This window comes from Varanus komodoensis, unplaced genomic scaffold, assembly GCF_004798865.1.
Source record: "Varanus komodoensis strain SLA01 unplaced genomic scaffold, ASM479886v1 scaffold24, whole genome shotgun sequence".
In the NCBI taxonomy this organism is placed as follows: domain Eukaryota; kingdom Metazoa; phylum Chordata; class Lepidosauria; order Squamata; family Varanidae; genus Varanus; species Varanus komodoensis.
Genome location: NW_025335641.1, coordinates 13294591 through 13312526, shown reverse-complemented (window position 1 = coordinate 13312526; position 17936 = coordinate 13294591). Strand labels below are relative to the sequence as shown.

Here is a 17936-nt window from a genome sequence, read left to right as displayed (position 1 = left end):
CTGGATCCTGGGGGTTATTAACGCCTCTCTGAGGGACAGCTGGGTGCCTGCTCCTTTAAAGGAGGCAGTACTGAACAGTGGCTGTACTGAACCGGTGCCTGGCTGAGGTAATGGTCTGGATGAGGCCCAATAAACTGAAATCAATCCAGATAAGATGGAGGTTCTGTTGGTGGGTGATTCGAGCTCCTAGGTAGGTGACTTGGGCCTTGACCTGGACAGGGTTGCACTCCCTCTTAAGGGCAGTGTTCACAGCTTGGGAGTGCTCCTCGACCCGGAGCTGTCCTTGGAAGCCCAAGTGACGGCGGTGGCGAGGAGCACTTTCCTTCAGCTTCGGCTAATCCATCAGCTGTGTCCCTACCTGGAGGAAGATTGCCTAGCAACAGTAACACATGCATTGGTTACTTCCCGGTTGGACTTCTGTAATGTGCTTTACATGGGGCTGCCCTTGGAGACAGTCCGGATACTTCAGATGGAGCAAAACAGAGCTTCCAGGATTCTGTCGGGGACTGGGCATTATTCTCATGTAACCCCAGTCTTCTATCAGCTCCACTGGTTTCCCATCGAAGTCCAGGCTCAATTCAAGGTGCTGGTTATTACCTATAAAGCCCTAAACGGCTTGGGACCAGGATACCTAAAGGAACGCCTTCCTCCCTTTTTGCTCTCCCGCCCCCTGAGATCAGCAGCAGAAGCCCTCTTCTGGGAACCCTCTGTGAAAGATATTAGGAGACAGAGTACCCGGAGGAGGGCTTTCTCTGCAGTGGCACCCCATCTATGGAATGCGCTCCCCAGAGAGGTCCGCCTGGTGCCGTCGTTATTTGTTTTTCGGTGCCAGGTTAAGAGCTTTTTAGTTAATCAATATTTTAACAAGTTTTAATATTGAATTTTATTACCATATTTTAATTGCAGCCAGAGTGGGTCGTTAATTTATTTTTGTTATACTTTTATGTATTGGTATTTTATTTGTGTAAGCCGTCCTGATGCTCTTGCAAAGGACGGCATACAAACAAACAAACAAATAAATCACTGTGCAGTGTAATCACTCATTTTTCTATCACACACACCATTCCATCAGTCTGCAGCAGAGGGAGAGATGGTAAGAAAGGCAACTACATCAACTTGGTTAAAGGTGTAAGAGAGCAATCCTATACATGTCTGGATAGAAAATATCCTATAACTCCCAGCTTGCCCAAGTGGGCAATGCTAGCTTGAGAGTACTGGGAACTGTTTTCTGCTATACATCACTGGACTGTGCCCTACTATCTTTGATTTTTCCTCAGCTGTCACTAAGTGCCATTCCATCAGGCTGCAGGAGGGAGAGGATTTAGGGAGAAGGAGAAGATTCCATTGGTTCTTTTCACTGTCTATTTGTGACACTTCCTTTCTGACATTTTTTCAGGCAGTTGGCTGTTATAATCCTGTTTTAACTTCAGAACCAGTGCCTCAGCTTGGTTTTTCCTTTCTCCTTCCCCATCCCTGTTCCCTTTTTCTTTTTTCCCCATGCTTTTAGAGTGTAACCCTGAGAGGAGGGCTTGCTCTGGGGAACTTCTTTTAAAAATTCAAGATTTAAAAAAGTTTGTAGATAAATGGGTAAATAAAATGGAAGTTTGCATGGGAAATTTTGTCTAACGATAAGGCTTGTTTAGAGTTCCAGTGGGGAAGTATGGGCCAAATCCAACAAGGATCTTCAACCCTGCCAATTCCCATCCAAAAGTAGCACCCACCACTTGCAGATCAAAGATGTAGCACTTCAGGGACAACTGAAAATGAGCAGAATGATGCATTTTTGGAAAAAGACAGATCAATGGAGTTCATGTAACAGAACTCTGCCAGTGTGTTCAATTGAGAAACACCTATTTCTCCTCCAACAAACAGTAGCACCAAGTCATGGATCCCACTTGCAGAACAAAATCATCACCCAACACTTGTGCAACAATTCTTTGGGACATAAGGGAATAGACAGGGTCATAAGTGCCTCGTTGGATTCTTCTGTATGATTTTAATAAGCAGTGTTAATTTTGGATAAAATCAAATTTTATTTTTTCCTCTTTATACCTCTCAAAAAGGTCTGATGTATTTTTAGCTTTGGAAAAGCCAGGAGACACCATGAGTCATATTTGAATCGAAATCCACTTTTAAACATTGTGAAATACTGCAAGCTTAATTACCATGGATAAATGTCAGTTTTATATGTATTGTAGACAAGCAAGTCTAAGACTTTGGGATATGAACAAATAATGCTTCACTGCCTTGAATGTAAAAGACCTTGGAGTAACAACACCATCTCTCCAAAGAAATGTGAAGAAGCTTATTAGGCTTGAATAATGCAAAATGCCCTCCTGCGGATCCACTGCTCATCTGACTTGAGATGCTAGCATTGCCGTCTTTCCCTTTTCTTTCAGGGTCCTCCTGGACCACCAGGTCTTCAAGGTCCCGTTGGCGCTCCTGGTATAGCTGTGAGTATCTTGCTCGTTATGCATAACAAATGAGTACTTTCTCCTGAAGTCTCATTAGTTATACCAAAACTTCAGACATAATTTATGTAGCCTAACATGGAGAAGATCTTAAAGCACATCCGCAAGGCATCTGTCTCAGTACATTCCCATGTTTACTACAGGCTTCTGTCTTAGGTCAGTGGCTTGCAGTTTCAGTCTTCCACAAGTGTGAAAATTCAAAGGCATACACAGCATCAAAATATGGGGATAACGCCCTGGACAATGTTACTTCCAAGAGATGTTAATGAACGCATGTGGAAGCATGGTTAATATTCACAGAAAGTTGTTCGGTTTACCATCACTCAACGATTCACAGTTGAATGTCTGAATTGGCCACATTGAAAAATGATGGCATTGGCCCTGTTCGGATCGCATGGCGGCCAACATAGCCACATAGTGAGGGTGCATCTTCCAAGGCCGAATGACGTGCCCGATGTTGGTTGCAGACTTGTCCCTCCCGCTTGATCCTTCTGTAGGTATTCCATGGGGCACTTCTGGAGAGAACAGCCTTTCCCCTTCACTGCTCCCTGACACAAGCACTTTCAGACTCACCACAGCTGTTGTCCCTTATTTTTTTATTTTTTTTAGGGTGGTAGGGTGGGAGATCAGGAAAGGCAGCTGTTAAGTCACCTTTCACAATTCCCAATTTGGCAACCATAACTAGTCCCCACAAGGTGCCAGCACAATCTTAATCATTATTGCACAGAAAAATGTGCAAAATGTTTTTAGATGATCCAATTTCTCTAAATGTGACCATTTCCATAAACGCAAGGGATAGATTTCTGCCCTTGCCTGGAACATTGTCCATGGGGAGCCCCACTGCAAAAGTACAGCACACTCCATCTGGATATTGCCCCAGTTGAAGGCTGGAATCCATTTCTCCCTGCTCAGAGCAACCTATCCAAGGAAAAACAAACTGCAGGGGAAGGATCTCTTGCTGAGGGGTTTTGAAATGAAACATACCCAGTCCAATCTACCCCTGTCCCACTCAAGCCCCTCTTAAAGGGATCCTGAACTTGGACAGCCACCTGTCAAACTTGGTTTCCCTTTTAAAAGGTGTGGAGGTGAGAAGTATTAGCTTTTCCTGAATTACTCCTCTATGTGGATGAAGGCAGGTGGCAAAGGAAAATAAGAGGATTGTGCGGAGAAGGGGTCGTAAATTGCTTAAATCCCCATTTTCACACCCAGAGTGGGCAACCTCCTTGCTATCCCCCTGAAAAGAGTTTAAGAGGGTTTTGACCCTCTTCCCGAATGGTTCCTTCAGTAGTTTGTGTTGATAAATGATGGCTTGTGTTACCATGTTGTGTTGACAGCAAGAAATGACAGTCTGGGTTTGGATGACAAACAAACCCCACAACTAGGGCTATAAGCCAAACTTAAGCCACCCTGACAGACCCATCAAATGTTTCATGGCCTGATAAACCACCATAGCTTATCAACATCAGTGGTTGCTGAGCGATGCAAAATCGCTCATTGCCTAATTTGAAAAGTTCTTCCCAGGGTATTAAGTATGTAATGGCTTGTTCACAAATCACCTGATGTTGCCTTCATCAGTTAATGAACATGCATATTAAAATCAGTTCCAGGTTTGCTGATAATTGTTGCTGATGTTTGTTAGTTGAACGGCTATTGGCAACATTTAAAATGGGTTTCTTCTAGTTTAGGATTAGCATCAGTGAACTTTTTAATTTTTTGCATAGTTAAATAAAGGGTTGATGGCAAAGAAATGGCTACAGTTAGTACACTAAGTGAGTAAGCTAGTTTTAGCATGAAAGGGGTCCCCCAACCTTTCCTTTGGATTACTTGGAAGACCTGATCAATGAACCCACAAAATAGGGTTTTGATGGGTGTTTTTTTTTTTTAATATAGTGCAGGTATAACAAACTAAAGTCCAATCTGATGGATGTTTAGACAGGAAAAGCCCTGTAAGTCTCAGCTTTTCTTGGACAACATGGTTGGAGGACTCTTTTTGTCTAAAAGACATAGGATCGCACCTTAATTGATTCTCCTTTCAGGTCATTTTCTGAGCAATAAAATGTACCACTTTTCTGGGGAGTATTGAAAGATGGTGCAGTACTGTGGAATTCATGTATTTTCCCTGCTCTGAAACCGAAACAGTATTGTCCCCTTCCTTGACAATGCATCAGCTGTGATACTGTTGTGTGGAATGGGCCCTGTTGAATACTATCTATGATGTTGCTGTGGCAAGCAACCAAACACCCACACCATTTTATGACCTCTTTAAAAATGTCTGTTTCGCAAGCTAGTAACTTTTATGGACTTATTTGCAAGGATGGAATAAAGGTTGCAATCTTCCACACTGTTTGGCTGCTTAAATGCAACTGAAGTCAATGGGATTTTTATGTGGCCTACAAAATTGCCATCAAAATATGTGCTGGATGTCTGCACCCCACCCAGCCACTTTCTTGGGCCAGATCCTTCTACAGACTAACACAGTTTAAAAGTTAGAAAGCTTATGTTCTCTTAACATAAATATTCCTAAATTAGAATTAACCAGCTTCTGCCAACTCCTAGCACAGTAGCTGCATAATCAATAAAGTACATAACAAAATCTAATTTGGTAACTTTATTATGCCTGGGCCACTTATTTTAATTGTGTCTGGAGAACATAAGTCTCAGTTCACTGTAATTGTTGAATGAATGAGTCAGAGTATGTTCACACAATGTACCTCTCTTTTTATCATGCAGAATCTTCTCCCAACAGCACTTAATTAATTTCAGCACCACTTAATTTAGGATCAGAACATATTTGGCTTTAGCAGAAGGGGGGGGGGTTTGATCTGCACCAATAAATAAATAATAAAAGTAATAAAATCTGATGATAAATTTATTTAAAATGTTTGTGTTTTAATCCTCTAGGGGGGTGATGGTGAGCCTGGACCAAGAGGGCAGCAAGGGATGTTTGGACAGAAGGGTGATGAAGGTCCACGAGGCTTCCCTGGTCCTCCAGGACCCATTGGTCTTCAGGTATATTTTCTCATTATCTTTCACTCTCTCACAAAGCAAAGAGAATGTCCTCTTCTCTACTTTCCTCGTTACAAATGATCAGTATTTTCAGCTAAAAGTGTGCCATCATCATCAATATACCAATTTCATCTCAGTAATTAATATAAACAACCCAATAAGGATTAATATTAGCACTGTACATGAAAGGATAAAGTTTAGAAATACTGGCTAGTATGTGGTTATTTAGTTAGTTCATTGGTTGCATTCACACATGATTAACCACATTCAAAGACTAAGCATGGATTGCGTGTGGTTGCCACTGAACCATGGGTTGTTGTTGAAATGTGGGTATATTGTACTGTCTGAACACAGCCATACTAACAAGCCATAACTTGGTAGCTACAAACAACCCATGGTTGTTTATTGGGATCTATGGTTTATTTTGGTTGTGAATTCCAGCTTGTTTGTGCTTGGCAAACCATGGTTTGTTAAGTTATGGTGTTGTCTGAATACAATTGGAATGTTTCACCAAGAATATGCAGTTAATGAGATTTCAACTCAACACGTATTCAACCATTTCTTCCCTCTGTTACAACACTAAAATGCAGGAGCTCCTAGTGAAATTGATCTATACTAGATTCAGGGTCCATTCAAGCAAGTAAGTGCTTTCATACAACTCTTGATCAGATTATGGAATCCACTGCATCAAGACGAGGTGATAGTCAGTAAGCAGGAGAACATTTTAAAGAGTAAATTGAGTGCAGCATGTAAAGGGAAATCACTGGTACAGCACATGATTTGTGTGCCTGTGGAACTTGGTTCAGTCCCTGGCATCCCTACATAAGGCTGCGAAAAGCCTATGTCTGAAATGCTGAAGAGCCAGGAGAAATAATACTTCTCTAACTGGACCAAGGCAAGGAAGCTTCCTGTGTTTCAAAGTACTGGGCAGATCCATGGAGGATAAATCTGTCAAGAGCTGACGTGTTCAAGAGCAGTTCTAAATGTTCAAGAGCAGTTGACTCCAGATATCAGTTGCTAGGTATGAAAAGTGGAGTGGAGCGGATTCTTCCATGCCCTGCTTGTGGGACATCTGGCCCCTCTCCTTCTGTCCTGTTGGAGCAAATACATCTAATCTTGTGGCGCTGTGCACCTGGTGAGCATCAGCTCATAGGCTGTATAGCGAGTCAGAGCCTTCCTCCATCTAGCCCAGCATTTCTGACCCAGCCTGGCCCTTCCAGTGTTTTAGGCGGGAATCTTTCCCAGCAACACTGGTGACACTGGGCCTTTTGCATGCAAAGCAAATGCTCTGCCACTGAGCTAGGTCGCCTTCTGATGCAGCCGTCTCTCTAGGGCACTACAGCACCTGCAAAGCTGAACTCTAAAAGGCAGGATCCATCAGCCAGTCCGCTGTATAGTGTGCATGACCAACGTATGTTACAGGCTGCCACATTTGAGGTTGGGGTTTTGTGCAATGTTTGGAAACAGTTTTCAGTTTATGAATCAGCTTAAACATGTTTCTGGACAGAAAATCAAACACATTTTCCTTCCCTTCATTTATAAGTCAAGAGGCTCACTTTAAAAAAGTGATCATCTGAATGTAGTTCAACACTGCTGTGTACTAGCATTGTACGGTGACTGATGAATATTGCTCTCTCTAGGTGTTTAGAAATGTCAGTGAAGTTTAAATACAGTCTGCATTGAAAGGAGCAATATACTTCACCTTTGTATATTTTAATTTAGTGGAATGCTACATAAGGGTAACCACTCATTAGTTTAAGACTTGAACAAATGAACAACACGCTCTAGTTGAATTATGCTTCCTTGAGTTCCATTTTCCTTCAAGAGAGCTACTTCTGGGCACCAGGATGGCAGAGAAGCTGATGTAATAAGGGACTGCTGAGCAATGGAGGCACTTTTTAAGGCACTAACATAGTAGCAAGGAAAACCCTCCAAGTGCTTATCCCATTTTGTTAATGGGGTTTCGTGATAATCAGATCTTACAGGATGTATTGAAATTATAGTGTCTCAGTTTTGCCATTCAGATATGAAACAAGTAAATATGGTAAAAATGCCCTTTAACAGCTGAGTTTTAAAAAAATCCATTTATGTATCATTTATATATCACTCTTCCTTCCAAAGGAACCCAAGATTGTACACAATATAACAAAAATGCATCACTTATACATAGCCTAGAGTACAATTCTTTGCATGTTTAAATGGAAGGATGCTACTTATTCTGTTTTAAGAGAGCAATCCGGTGATCCCTGGGAAACATCCATGGACCACAGGAGTGCTTGGAAAACCCTTTACAAGTTCAGAGACAGTACTCTGCCCTCAGAAGTGGGGGTTGGAGAACTGCAACCTGCCCCCTTGCAGCTGGTGTGGACAGAACTATCTTTGCAAGACTGACCTTGGAAAGAGGCAAAAGGAGGCATTTCAGTGCAAAGGGATGGGACAGGATGGGACTCTTAGTTCAATTGAAAGCAAAACTGGCAAGGTTCCCTTTGGTTTCAGGAGTAAACATATTTTAATATAATCATTTGCAGGATCTTATTTGAAGATAGTGATTTGGTAAACTTCAACATGCTTAACCTTAAATATGCATATTTAAGTATCGTCATTAATGGTACCTTTTACAAATTTTAAAGTTCAACCTGTATGTAACTTTCCAAAGAACTGAAGGGCCTAAAGGCTAGTTTATGGCTCAATAAATCTTAATAACAAAGTGCCTGGTAGGATGCTACTATCTGTCATGATGGCAAATCGTAATTGATGAGGAACTTACATCCACAACAAGAGGTCTTTACCTTTTCTACAGTCACACCTACAAACAAGTGATTTGTAGGCAATTATTCTTCTAAGACATTTAGGTTGCAGCTGGCCTAACCCATTACAACAGTTCTATAGATATTTTTTGTCTATATTTTTGTGCAGTTCGAATCCCATCCATGCATGCAGTCCAGCTAAACATTTGAGCCCCAGACACTGCAATGGGACATTCAATCACATAAGATCATTTATTTACTTATTCATTAGATTTATGTTCTGTGCTTCCCTCAAGAAATTCAAGGCAGCATGGATAGTTCCATGTCTCCATTTCCCTCCCACAGCCATCAGGAATAAGATAGGCTGAGAGGATCGCAACTTGCCCATGGTTAACAAATAAACTTTGTTTCTGACCATGAGCAGTACTAGGTTCATCCCAATCCTGTTCACAAGTATTCAAACAGAGATGCACATTTCTGTGAGCATCCCTTCTAGAATGCTTACAGCATCCTTGGATATGGGCTTCTGTTTCTGGTTCAGGTAGACTGAGATCTACAAATACACAGGGTGGGTTGGGTTGGGATGGTTTTTCATGCAGAAGTGATTTTAAAGCCTTCCCCCAAGTCTGCCTTGCTAGGTCATGGTCAGTATATCAATACATTTATTAGATAATGAAATACTAGAGTTATGCCAATGGAGGTCATGAAATGGATGTATCTAAGTTCTTCCAAAATTAATTAACTAACAGTCCTGTAACCATGTTAAATCAAAGCACTACCTTTTAAGTCATTTGTAGTGCCACTGACTTCTGTGCAACTCAAATCAGTGCAAATACATAGTTCCCAGTTTAACCAGCCAGTGGGTCGGACTGCATATTACCCACTTTTAAAGTACCATGTGAGATTGCAGTCAGCTGTATCATAGTAGTTGTGATGTGGAGCACAGTTTTTTAAAGTGGAAGATGTCAACAGCTGAGCATATTGGTTATTGAATGTACAAATTGGTATAAAATTTTCCTTTAGAACAGTACAACATAATGGCATGCATTTTTGCTTCTTCTAAAGATGAGAAGGTGCTCTCATTGAAGTGAGTGGCAAAACGCTCACTTAGTTTAATAGTTTGCAGCCTGAAGAGGCAGTTTACCCAGAGCTGGATTCTACATTTTACATGCTTCCCTATCATTCCTTTTTTAGACCCTTTTAACAAGTCTGTGCAAAACATCAAGGACTGTGAATTTGTGTGTGTTGTATGCTCCACTTAGAATAATTTCTGTATGTGCTAATTTTACCACAAGTCATTGAAAAGTTTAATTTATAATTTAGAACATGTTCTTGCCTCTCTGTGCATCCCGTTTTATACACTTGGAGGAATCACTGTAATGTAAGCCCAATTGAGGTTTCCTTCTTCTCTCCTTTGCACAAGCCAGTACTTTGAAATGAAGTACACTCCTCTCTGTTTCACATCCAGGCATACTGCCCAGTCCAGGGCCTACCCCAGAATTTTACTTCAGGGGAGGAAAATAGGGGTTTCGCTGGGGCCTGGGGTAATCTCCTGGCTGAAACAAAGCTGCATTTCTGCCAGGAGGGGCCAGCCACTTGAGATTAAACTTTTGCATAAACAGATATTTTGAAATGTTTCCAAGGTGCAACACAGTGCTTCTTGCAAGTTCACTTTCAAAAATAGCCCTGTAGATAGGTGTTATTATGTGACAGCAGAAAGACTGTAAGAATAAATTCACATAATAAAATGTGTATTCAGTGGAAAAGGCAGACAGTTTCTCCCAAATTACAGAGTGTTCAAGAAGGTGGAATATGAAGTTCTTAATATGAAGTTCTTAAGTCCTATATGAATGCTAGGACTTAGTGCTGTGCATTCAGTGATAAACACCCATTTGGTGCATTTCTAAATAATAGAGAACGCCTGCCATTACATCCTATTTAGAAACTCATAATAAGACAAGAATGCATTGACTCTGCCAGTCTACATCTTTTGTAATCAATGGGTATATCTCACAATGCATTTATTACTTTTTTCTTTAAAGTAGCATAGCCCATTAAACCTCCAAATGCTTGAGATGAAATGGACAAGTGGTACAATAGCAAAAGTGAGCTTGTCTCATTTATGCGTATTGGATAATAGAATGGTTTCCAGAGAGCACAAGGGAAAGCATGAGCCCCTCTGATTCTGGAGATCTCCTCACCTTGCTCCGTGTTTCAGCTAGCAACAGCATGAATTTTTCCCCTTCTACTATTACTTTATATTAAAGTGGCCAGTTTAAAAGTGGTCTTTTAAGAAACTTGTGTAACATGTCTGTTTTGACTCCATGCTGTATGCAGCTGGCATCCATGTGGGGCTCTAAATGGACAGGGCTGAAGTTGACCAGATACTTGTTTTCTGTGTCACCCAGAGAACTTGTGTTATGAAGCAGCTATACATATTCAGTGAAGGGATGGATGGATGGATATGAACTACTATGAGTCTCATTAAATGAGGTTTTATACATGAACTAGAGAGCAGAATGGCAATGTAAACTTTATTTTGATGAAGATACATTTAAAACTTAATTCAAAGATGTTCTTATCAGAAATTCTAGTTTAGGGTATCTATTAAGTGGAAATAATTAATTTTATATATCTGTAATGGTCCTTGTTTTTGTCACTAGGGTCTTCCTGGCCCTCCTGGTGAAAAGGGTGAAAATGGTGATGTTGGTCCAATGGTAAGTCCCATTCCTGCCACCCCCAATATTTTACTCGCACAATTAAAATATTGTACAAAAATGGGAAGCATATTTTTAGTTAATGAACAGGCCCATGTTGCCATCTAGGCACTACAAGATTCAATGCAGGTATTTGCGCATCCATTAAATTTGTGGGTCCCTTTGCCATATATTGGAAGCACTTAGCTAGCTCTGAAAACCAGAATCCAGATGGACTTGTGCTAACATTCATGGCTGCAACCCTGATTCATTTAATGATATATTTATATTTCTCTCATACAGGGTCCCCCTGGTCCCCCTGGTCCAAGAGGCCCGCAGGGTCCCAATGGAGCTGATGTAAGAAATATGTTCTTCTAATAGTTCTTGCATTCATCATCATCATCGAAATAAGTAACATGTGGGTTAACATAAACATTCTTCTCCTCTTAGGGTCCTCAAGGTCCCCCAGGTTCAGTTGGTTCTGTTGGAGGTGTTGGTGAGAAGGTAAGCAAGCAAGCAAGAAATACTGTTCCTGGGATGCTGAAGTTCCAATATATGCAAATGGTTTTAATTTCGTTGTGCTTTATGGTATGCCATGGGGAGATATATGTATGTATGTATATATGTAACTATCTTTCATGGTTGGAGCAAACATTTTGGAAATAAATAGCAGAGTCTGTTGAAGGCTTAGAATCCAAAGTGAAAGCACGACTTCTGAAACCCAAGCTTTCTCCCAACATTTCATATCTAGAGTCAGAACAGACTATGCAATAGTTTTATTTTGCATGTTGCTTTCAATTGGATGAATAGCATACTGTTCACATAGCCCTCTTTCTTGAACTGCATCATTTCATTTGCAGATGTAGGATAAACACCAAGCTTTATCCTACAACACTGCTGAAGACCAAGCAGTTCAAAAAGCTGACATATAAGTAGTCCAGTAAGATGCTAAGAGACAGAGCATACATTCATTGTCCAGAGTTGCCCTCTATCTTTATACCAGCCTTCAGAATCCTCCTCACCTGTTTCTCACTCTTAGACAAGAACATCTCACCATTAAAACACAAATTTACTGTATTACAGAATATGGTCCAGATAGGTAGCAATATTAGCCTGTTAAAGCAAAATAGCCGCAAAATGTATAGCATCTTAAAGAGTGGAGTATGGTGTTATGCTCCATATTCCCTAACCTGGCTCTCCAGATGAGTTAAATTACATACCCCTGGTTAAGGGTGATGGGAGCTGTAGTCCAACAGATGTGGAGGGTACCAGGTTGGGGAAAGTTGCTATAAGCATTTACCTGAGTGTGAGGTACAAGCCAAAGCATAAGTTTGCAATGTAACAAAAGTATTATGGTATAAGCTTTGCTAGACGAGTGTTCCCTTCATCAGATGTTTATGCCATAATAAATTTGTTAGTCTTTCAGGTGCTACAAAACTCTTGGCTGTTGTTATTTTTATACAAAATAGCATAAGAATTCACTCCCAGTGTTACTGTGAGGCTGACACTGCAATAGTAATAGTTGCTGGAATTATGCTCTAAGGAGAGTCTTTGTCAAGAATATGAGCTCCTCTCTCAGAGTTTTGGTCGATTTATGATACTGCATTCGATTTATAGTAGTCACTGGCTTAAAAGCTCAGTGAATATTTCACCAAAATGTTGACTCTTCCTACACTGATCTTCTTATTTGGTATATTTTACTATTCCCTCTACCAGATTAAGATGATTAGCTGTCAAGGAAGATGGTTTTTATCCAATTATATCTAAGAAAAGACACATTTATGTATTATAATTTATTTTGTTGGTTTTTTCAGTTTAATAGAATCACAGTTATACACAATTTTAGCGTACTGAGCAAATATAAAAAACAAGACTTTTGGGAAGAGGAAACACTGTACGTGTACTAGTCTGTGTTTCTTAAACCTACAGGCAGTGTACTAAGCTCTGGATTAACACATGTATTAGATTTACCTTTTCTTGTCATTGGTGGGAGAAATCGAGCAGAAGCAGACTGTGTTAAAATACTATTACGCCCTCAGCAAGTTGGGTTTTTACAGAGTTCAGCTCTCCCAAAGTCAATGGACCTTTCAAAACCTTTCTTCACTCAGTTCTCACTGGTAGATGTTTGCTTATCCAAGGACTTTAGATTGCAATGAATAGATGGTAAGCATTTCAAATCACCATCTGGGTCACAGAAATGCATGCTGATGAAAAAAAAGTGGGTGGGGACATTGCCTTTTGGAGGCACTGATAAGGCAAAATTAAACCTGAGAACCAGCCACTCAAAATGCACCATTGCAAATTGTATCTAAATCAGCATATTCGAAATGGTCAGATTCAGCATCTCTAACACTTTTGACAAAATGCAAATGCCTTGGATTAAGTTTGAATCTCACTTTCCCCCTCTGAATTCTACTCTTCCTATTACAGTAATGTCCTAAAGAATTCTTTATGGAAGTGAATGCTGTCAGAAAAACAGAGTGATTTTCTGTTTTTCTGAATTTTAAAATTGCAAAGTCATGGGGATTAGCAAATTGGAATGATACCTTTCAAGTTAATTTCAAACCAAATATAAGTTCAAAATCCCCCCTGTGTGTATATGTATTATTTGAGTAGACTGGCTCTATATTGACATATGGTCCCAAATTATTATGTAAATAGTAATTATGGAATTGAAAGAGGCTGGGAGAAAGACATATCCTGGTCAGGAATAATTGATTCTGTTGAAAATGATTGAATAAAAACATAAATTACTAAAATTAGCATGACATGCTTCTGCAGGAATCGCTACTTATCCCTCACTGTTGGGAGCTATGTTTCCTTCTTTTGTACTCTTTCAAAGCAGCAGACCATTCTTTGCAAAAGCTGTTTATTCCAAATGTACATCCAGCAAACTATAGCCAGTGAAGAAAGAGACTCTGATCATATACAAAGTGGTTCGTTGAACCCAAACTGGGAACTATTTCTGAAAACCCCCATTTTGAGAAATCCTGGAACCCACCCCTCAAGGAGTGCCCTTCCGGAGACAGACAAGCTCCTCTGTTTGGATAGCCCATCTCTCCTGATGCCTTGTCATGGGATCAAGGATTGTAGCAAGCTCCTGAGGCTCCTGTGTCTTGCCCCCTCCCAGCTCTTGGCTGTTCTGAGGGTCTGTCTGAACACCTGGGGACAACAGCCTTGAGTCAAGCTCTTCACCAGCATCTCTACATATGGGGCCCTCATTCCCCAAGCCTTCTGCTCCCCATCTGAAGAGTACACCAAGAACAACTGTCCCTTTCATTCCCAATAACCATTCATAAGCAGAAATACTTTTAACTGTAGTGTTTGCATTGCATAGGAATGCCAATGTACAAGAAAACAAGATATTCTAAAGGGCCTTCCATCTACCTTTGTTTCCATGATTTAGCACTTTGCTAAGGAGCCAAGGCCCTCTTGAACTTTCCCTTTCCCTCCTCACAGCTGAAGCCCTATCTCAATTATTTTACCTTTAAGGACGATGAGTCCTTCCCATATCCTTCTTTGGTACATTACACATCTCTTATCCCTCCAGCTGCAGATCTGTCATACTCGTAGCTCTGCATTCAGAAACACTGACTGAAGTCACAGGTCAGTCGACATCATCTGGATTTGTCCTGGACTGCTTGTTAATCATTCCCAGGACGGAGGCATTCTGGGTCTTAGAGCCCCAGGTGGTTTTCTTCCTTGATCAAAAGAATATGCAGCTGCTTATTTTGGACATTTCTCTTTTCCGTCCTCTTTCTTTAAATAAGCAATTAAGTAAATAACCTGCAATTCACCTTACCATATCAGGGCTTTCCTTTCCTCTTTCAGCATTTTAATGCTTTGATTCACTTCTGTTGACATCCTACACTTAATGTTGGTTCTTCATCCCTATTGCCCTTCCCCTACAGGTTTTCTTCAAGCAAAAGCTTCCCTCTAGTAGTCAAAAGAAATCATACTCCTTATCAGTTTATCCAAACTATCCTCTTAATAGAATCAGCCTCGATGTTTCATCCTTTTTCTCCCTGTGTTTCCCCAAAAATAAGACCGGGTCTTATATTAATTTTTGCTGCAAAAAGATGCAATAGGGTTTATTTTTAGGTGATGTCTTATTTTTCATGTACAACAATCTACATTTATTCATGTACAAAAATCTATTCAAATACCGTCATGTTGTCTTCTTCTGGAACATCGTCATAACTCTCCAAACCCCGAATTGTGTTGCAACGGATGTACTAAATGCGACCTTCTGGCTGACAATCTTAACTGGGGCTTATTTTTGGTGTAGGGCTTATATTATGAGCATCCTGAAAAATCATGCTAGGGCTTATATTCTGGTTAGGTCTTATTTTCGGGCAAACAGGGTACTTATTTAATAAATCACTGGTCAGCTGAGAAATGTGGCAAGCACTACAAATGAAACTTCACCTTGGTTTACTGGAAGAGGCTTAGATTTTTCCCCCCTCCTTTGAAGAGAAATTCATTGTGGGTTAATTAAACATCATGGTGCTACGCATAAGAATGCTAAACCTTGCAGCCAAACTATCTGGCAGGCCTTTCTTAAAAAATACTTTGAACCCACATTTTCACAAGCATTTTCTGTGGATATCTAGAAACCCAAATTAATTGTGAGAAAAACTGGAGGAGGGAAAGTAGAGCTTACCCAGCACTACAAACGAATAAAAAAGGAACCTTTCATTAAAACGGTTGTGCAATTGGCCTAGCATAGGATTTTGCAACAATCCTAGTAATTTTTCTGTCTGAACTTCTACAGAATTCAGAGTTCAGAAAATTTTCCAGCCTCCTAGGAACAGTATGGTATCTTTCACAATAAGATCACATTCTCCATCTCATCCCATCTCTTTCCACTGATTTTGTAGAAGTTTGTTTTGCCTCAAAGTAACATTCTTCTTCAGACCATGTTCATCATCCTAGATAACACCATTCTCAGTCCATTGGAAGGAGTGAAGGAATGTTTTGGCATTCTTGCTTCCTCCACCATTGACTTCACAAGCAACATTGGATCACATTAGCAACTGTGTGGCTGCATGAGAAGGAGATATTCAGTCATTGAAATGAGTGTTTGAAGTCCTTTTTTATGTATGAGCTAAGGCCAAACATTTTTTGTTATGTTTTGCTCTAGTTAATGCATGTATTTTTAACTACCCAGTTGTTTCCCTCTGCCATGCATGCAGTTGTATAGACCAAAGCGATCAAAGGCAACTGCTGTAAAATCGCACTGTGTAATGCTGAATGATTAATGCCTCTGGCCTCTTCAGAATAGCAAGAACTCTAAAGAGTCTCTATTACATCCAAGCACACACCGCTTAAAACCCAACTTCTCCCCAAAGTGGACCCTTTTAGAGCAGCATTTGGAATTAAGCAATGGGGGCGTGGGACCAGGGAGAAAGGAAGAATTAGCAGAAAAAGCTCCTGGCTACATATTGTACTGGAGTGGGGAAGGAACAGGGAAAAGGAATGGTAGCCATACATGACATACAGGAATGGCTAAACTGGTGGTACTCTGGCTTAAGTCTAACTTTATGAAGCCTAGGGTTTGTGGGGCCCATTTCTAAAAGGAAATTTTAGAGGGCGCTTTAAGGGCAGGGCCCATCATTCATTAGCAAAGCGTGTGCTTTTCCGATAGAAGACTTTAGATTCAGTCCCTGGCATCTTCAGCTAAAAATTATCTTTCAGTAACAGGGATTAAAAAGCCTTCCACCTGGCAGCTGGAGAGTCACTGCTAATTGAAATGGACAATACCAGGGTTTATTTATTTATTTATTTATTTTTCAATTTATATTCTGCCTTTTTCCTACAAAGGGCTCAAGGCAGCTTACATCTCCTCCTCCATCTTATCCCCAGAACAACAACCCTGTGAGGTAGGTTGGGCTGAGAGTCTGTGACTGGCCCAAAGTCACCCAGTTGGCTCCATGGCTGAGTTCATGTGCCAAAGGCCTGACTCTGAATAAGGTAGCTTTATATGTTGGTATTATTTATGCATTTATTTAATGGTTTTATATCCCACCCTTCACAATGCCTCAGGACATTTGCTTAGCACCTGAAGTTCTGTGATCTGGATGGATCCACATTGAAAACCTTGACCCAGTCACCGCTGGTTATTCTCCCTGAGGCGTGCATTAGGTGTTTCTGAGTCCTTACTCATACTCACTTACATGACTTCAAGATCCTCCGCTTTCCCTTCTGTTTTTTCGGAGCACTTCCCCAGTTCTTTGGGAAGGGAAGAAACCAGCTGTTGAATTGCAGGGGGGGGAAATGGTGCTGTATCCCCCTAGTGTATTTGTGCTATCCCACAATAGCACAGTTCCACCTACAGGCTGCATTGAAGAAAAGCAGGAAAAGACTAGCTCTTCGGGTAGTGCACAGATCTCAGTTCTGTGATGAAACCAAAAGCAGATACAGAAGTTAGAAGCATAATACATGCACCCTGTAGAAAAGCCCAGAATCCACAGAATAATTCCAGTCTTAGAGGCATAGCTGATCCTTACTTGCAAGTAGTGTCAGAAGATGAAATGAGACTCTGCCCATTTGCACTGCCATTCGATACCACAGAATCTCTAGTGCCCACTTGAGAAAAAGCTTGGCTAGAGCTCTACGTGGATGCTGCTTCCGTGGCAATTCACTCTCCCGATTACTGTGTAGGTCTACCCTGACCAAGCAGCATGTTGCACTGAGTACACAAAATGTAAACCAGGCTTCTGAATATCTTGCAACTTTGTCTGGTTCAGTGTCTCTTAAGAGTGCACATGAAAATAATAATATATTGAGTGATACCAAACACATTTCACTGCTGCTTGATTGCCACATAGAAACTGTTTGGAGTCCTATTTTATAAAGGCCATGAAGTCCAGTACTCATGGACATTTTATAGAGTGGATGTGTTTCCTTAGGAGCTGGCTTCGCTTTGATGCTCCATATAATGTTTGCTGGCTTGCTTTTCCTTATGAGACTGACAGGGAACCATACCAAGCAGGATAAGATTAAAAGAAGGGGAT

The 17936-nt window shown here is 40.7% G+C and overlaps 1 protein-coding gene across 1 annotated transcript in view; it reads left to right on the top strand.

Annotated features, from left to right (window-relative positions):
- Positions 1-17936, top strand: part of COL11A1 (collagen type XI alpha 1 chain) — a 229207-nt gene that overhangs the window by 175117 nt on the left and 36154 nt on the right. Inside the window, exons 45-49 of the mRNA XM_044432252.1 lie at positions 2400-2453; positions 5373-5480; positions 10888-10941; positions 11224-11277; positions 11371-11424. Of these exons, the coding sequence (XP_044288187.1) occupies positions 2400-2453; positions 5373-5480; positions 10888-10941; positions 11224-11277; positions 11371-11424 (324 nt within the window). The remainder of the gene's footprint in view (positions 1-2399; positions 2454-5372; positions 5481-10887; positions 10942-11223; positions 11278-11370; positions 11425-17936) is intronic.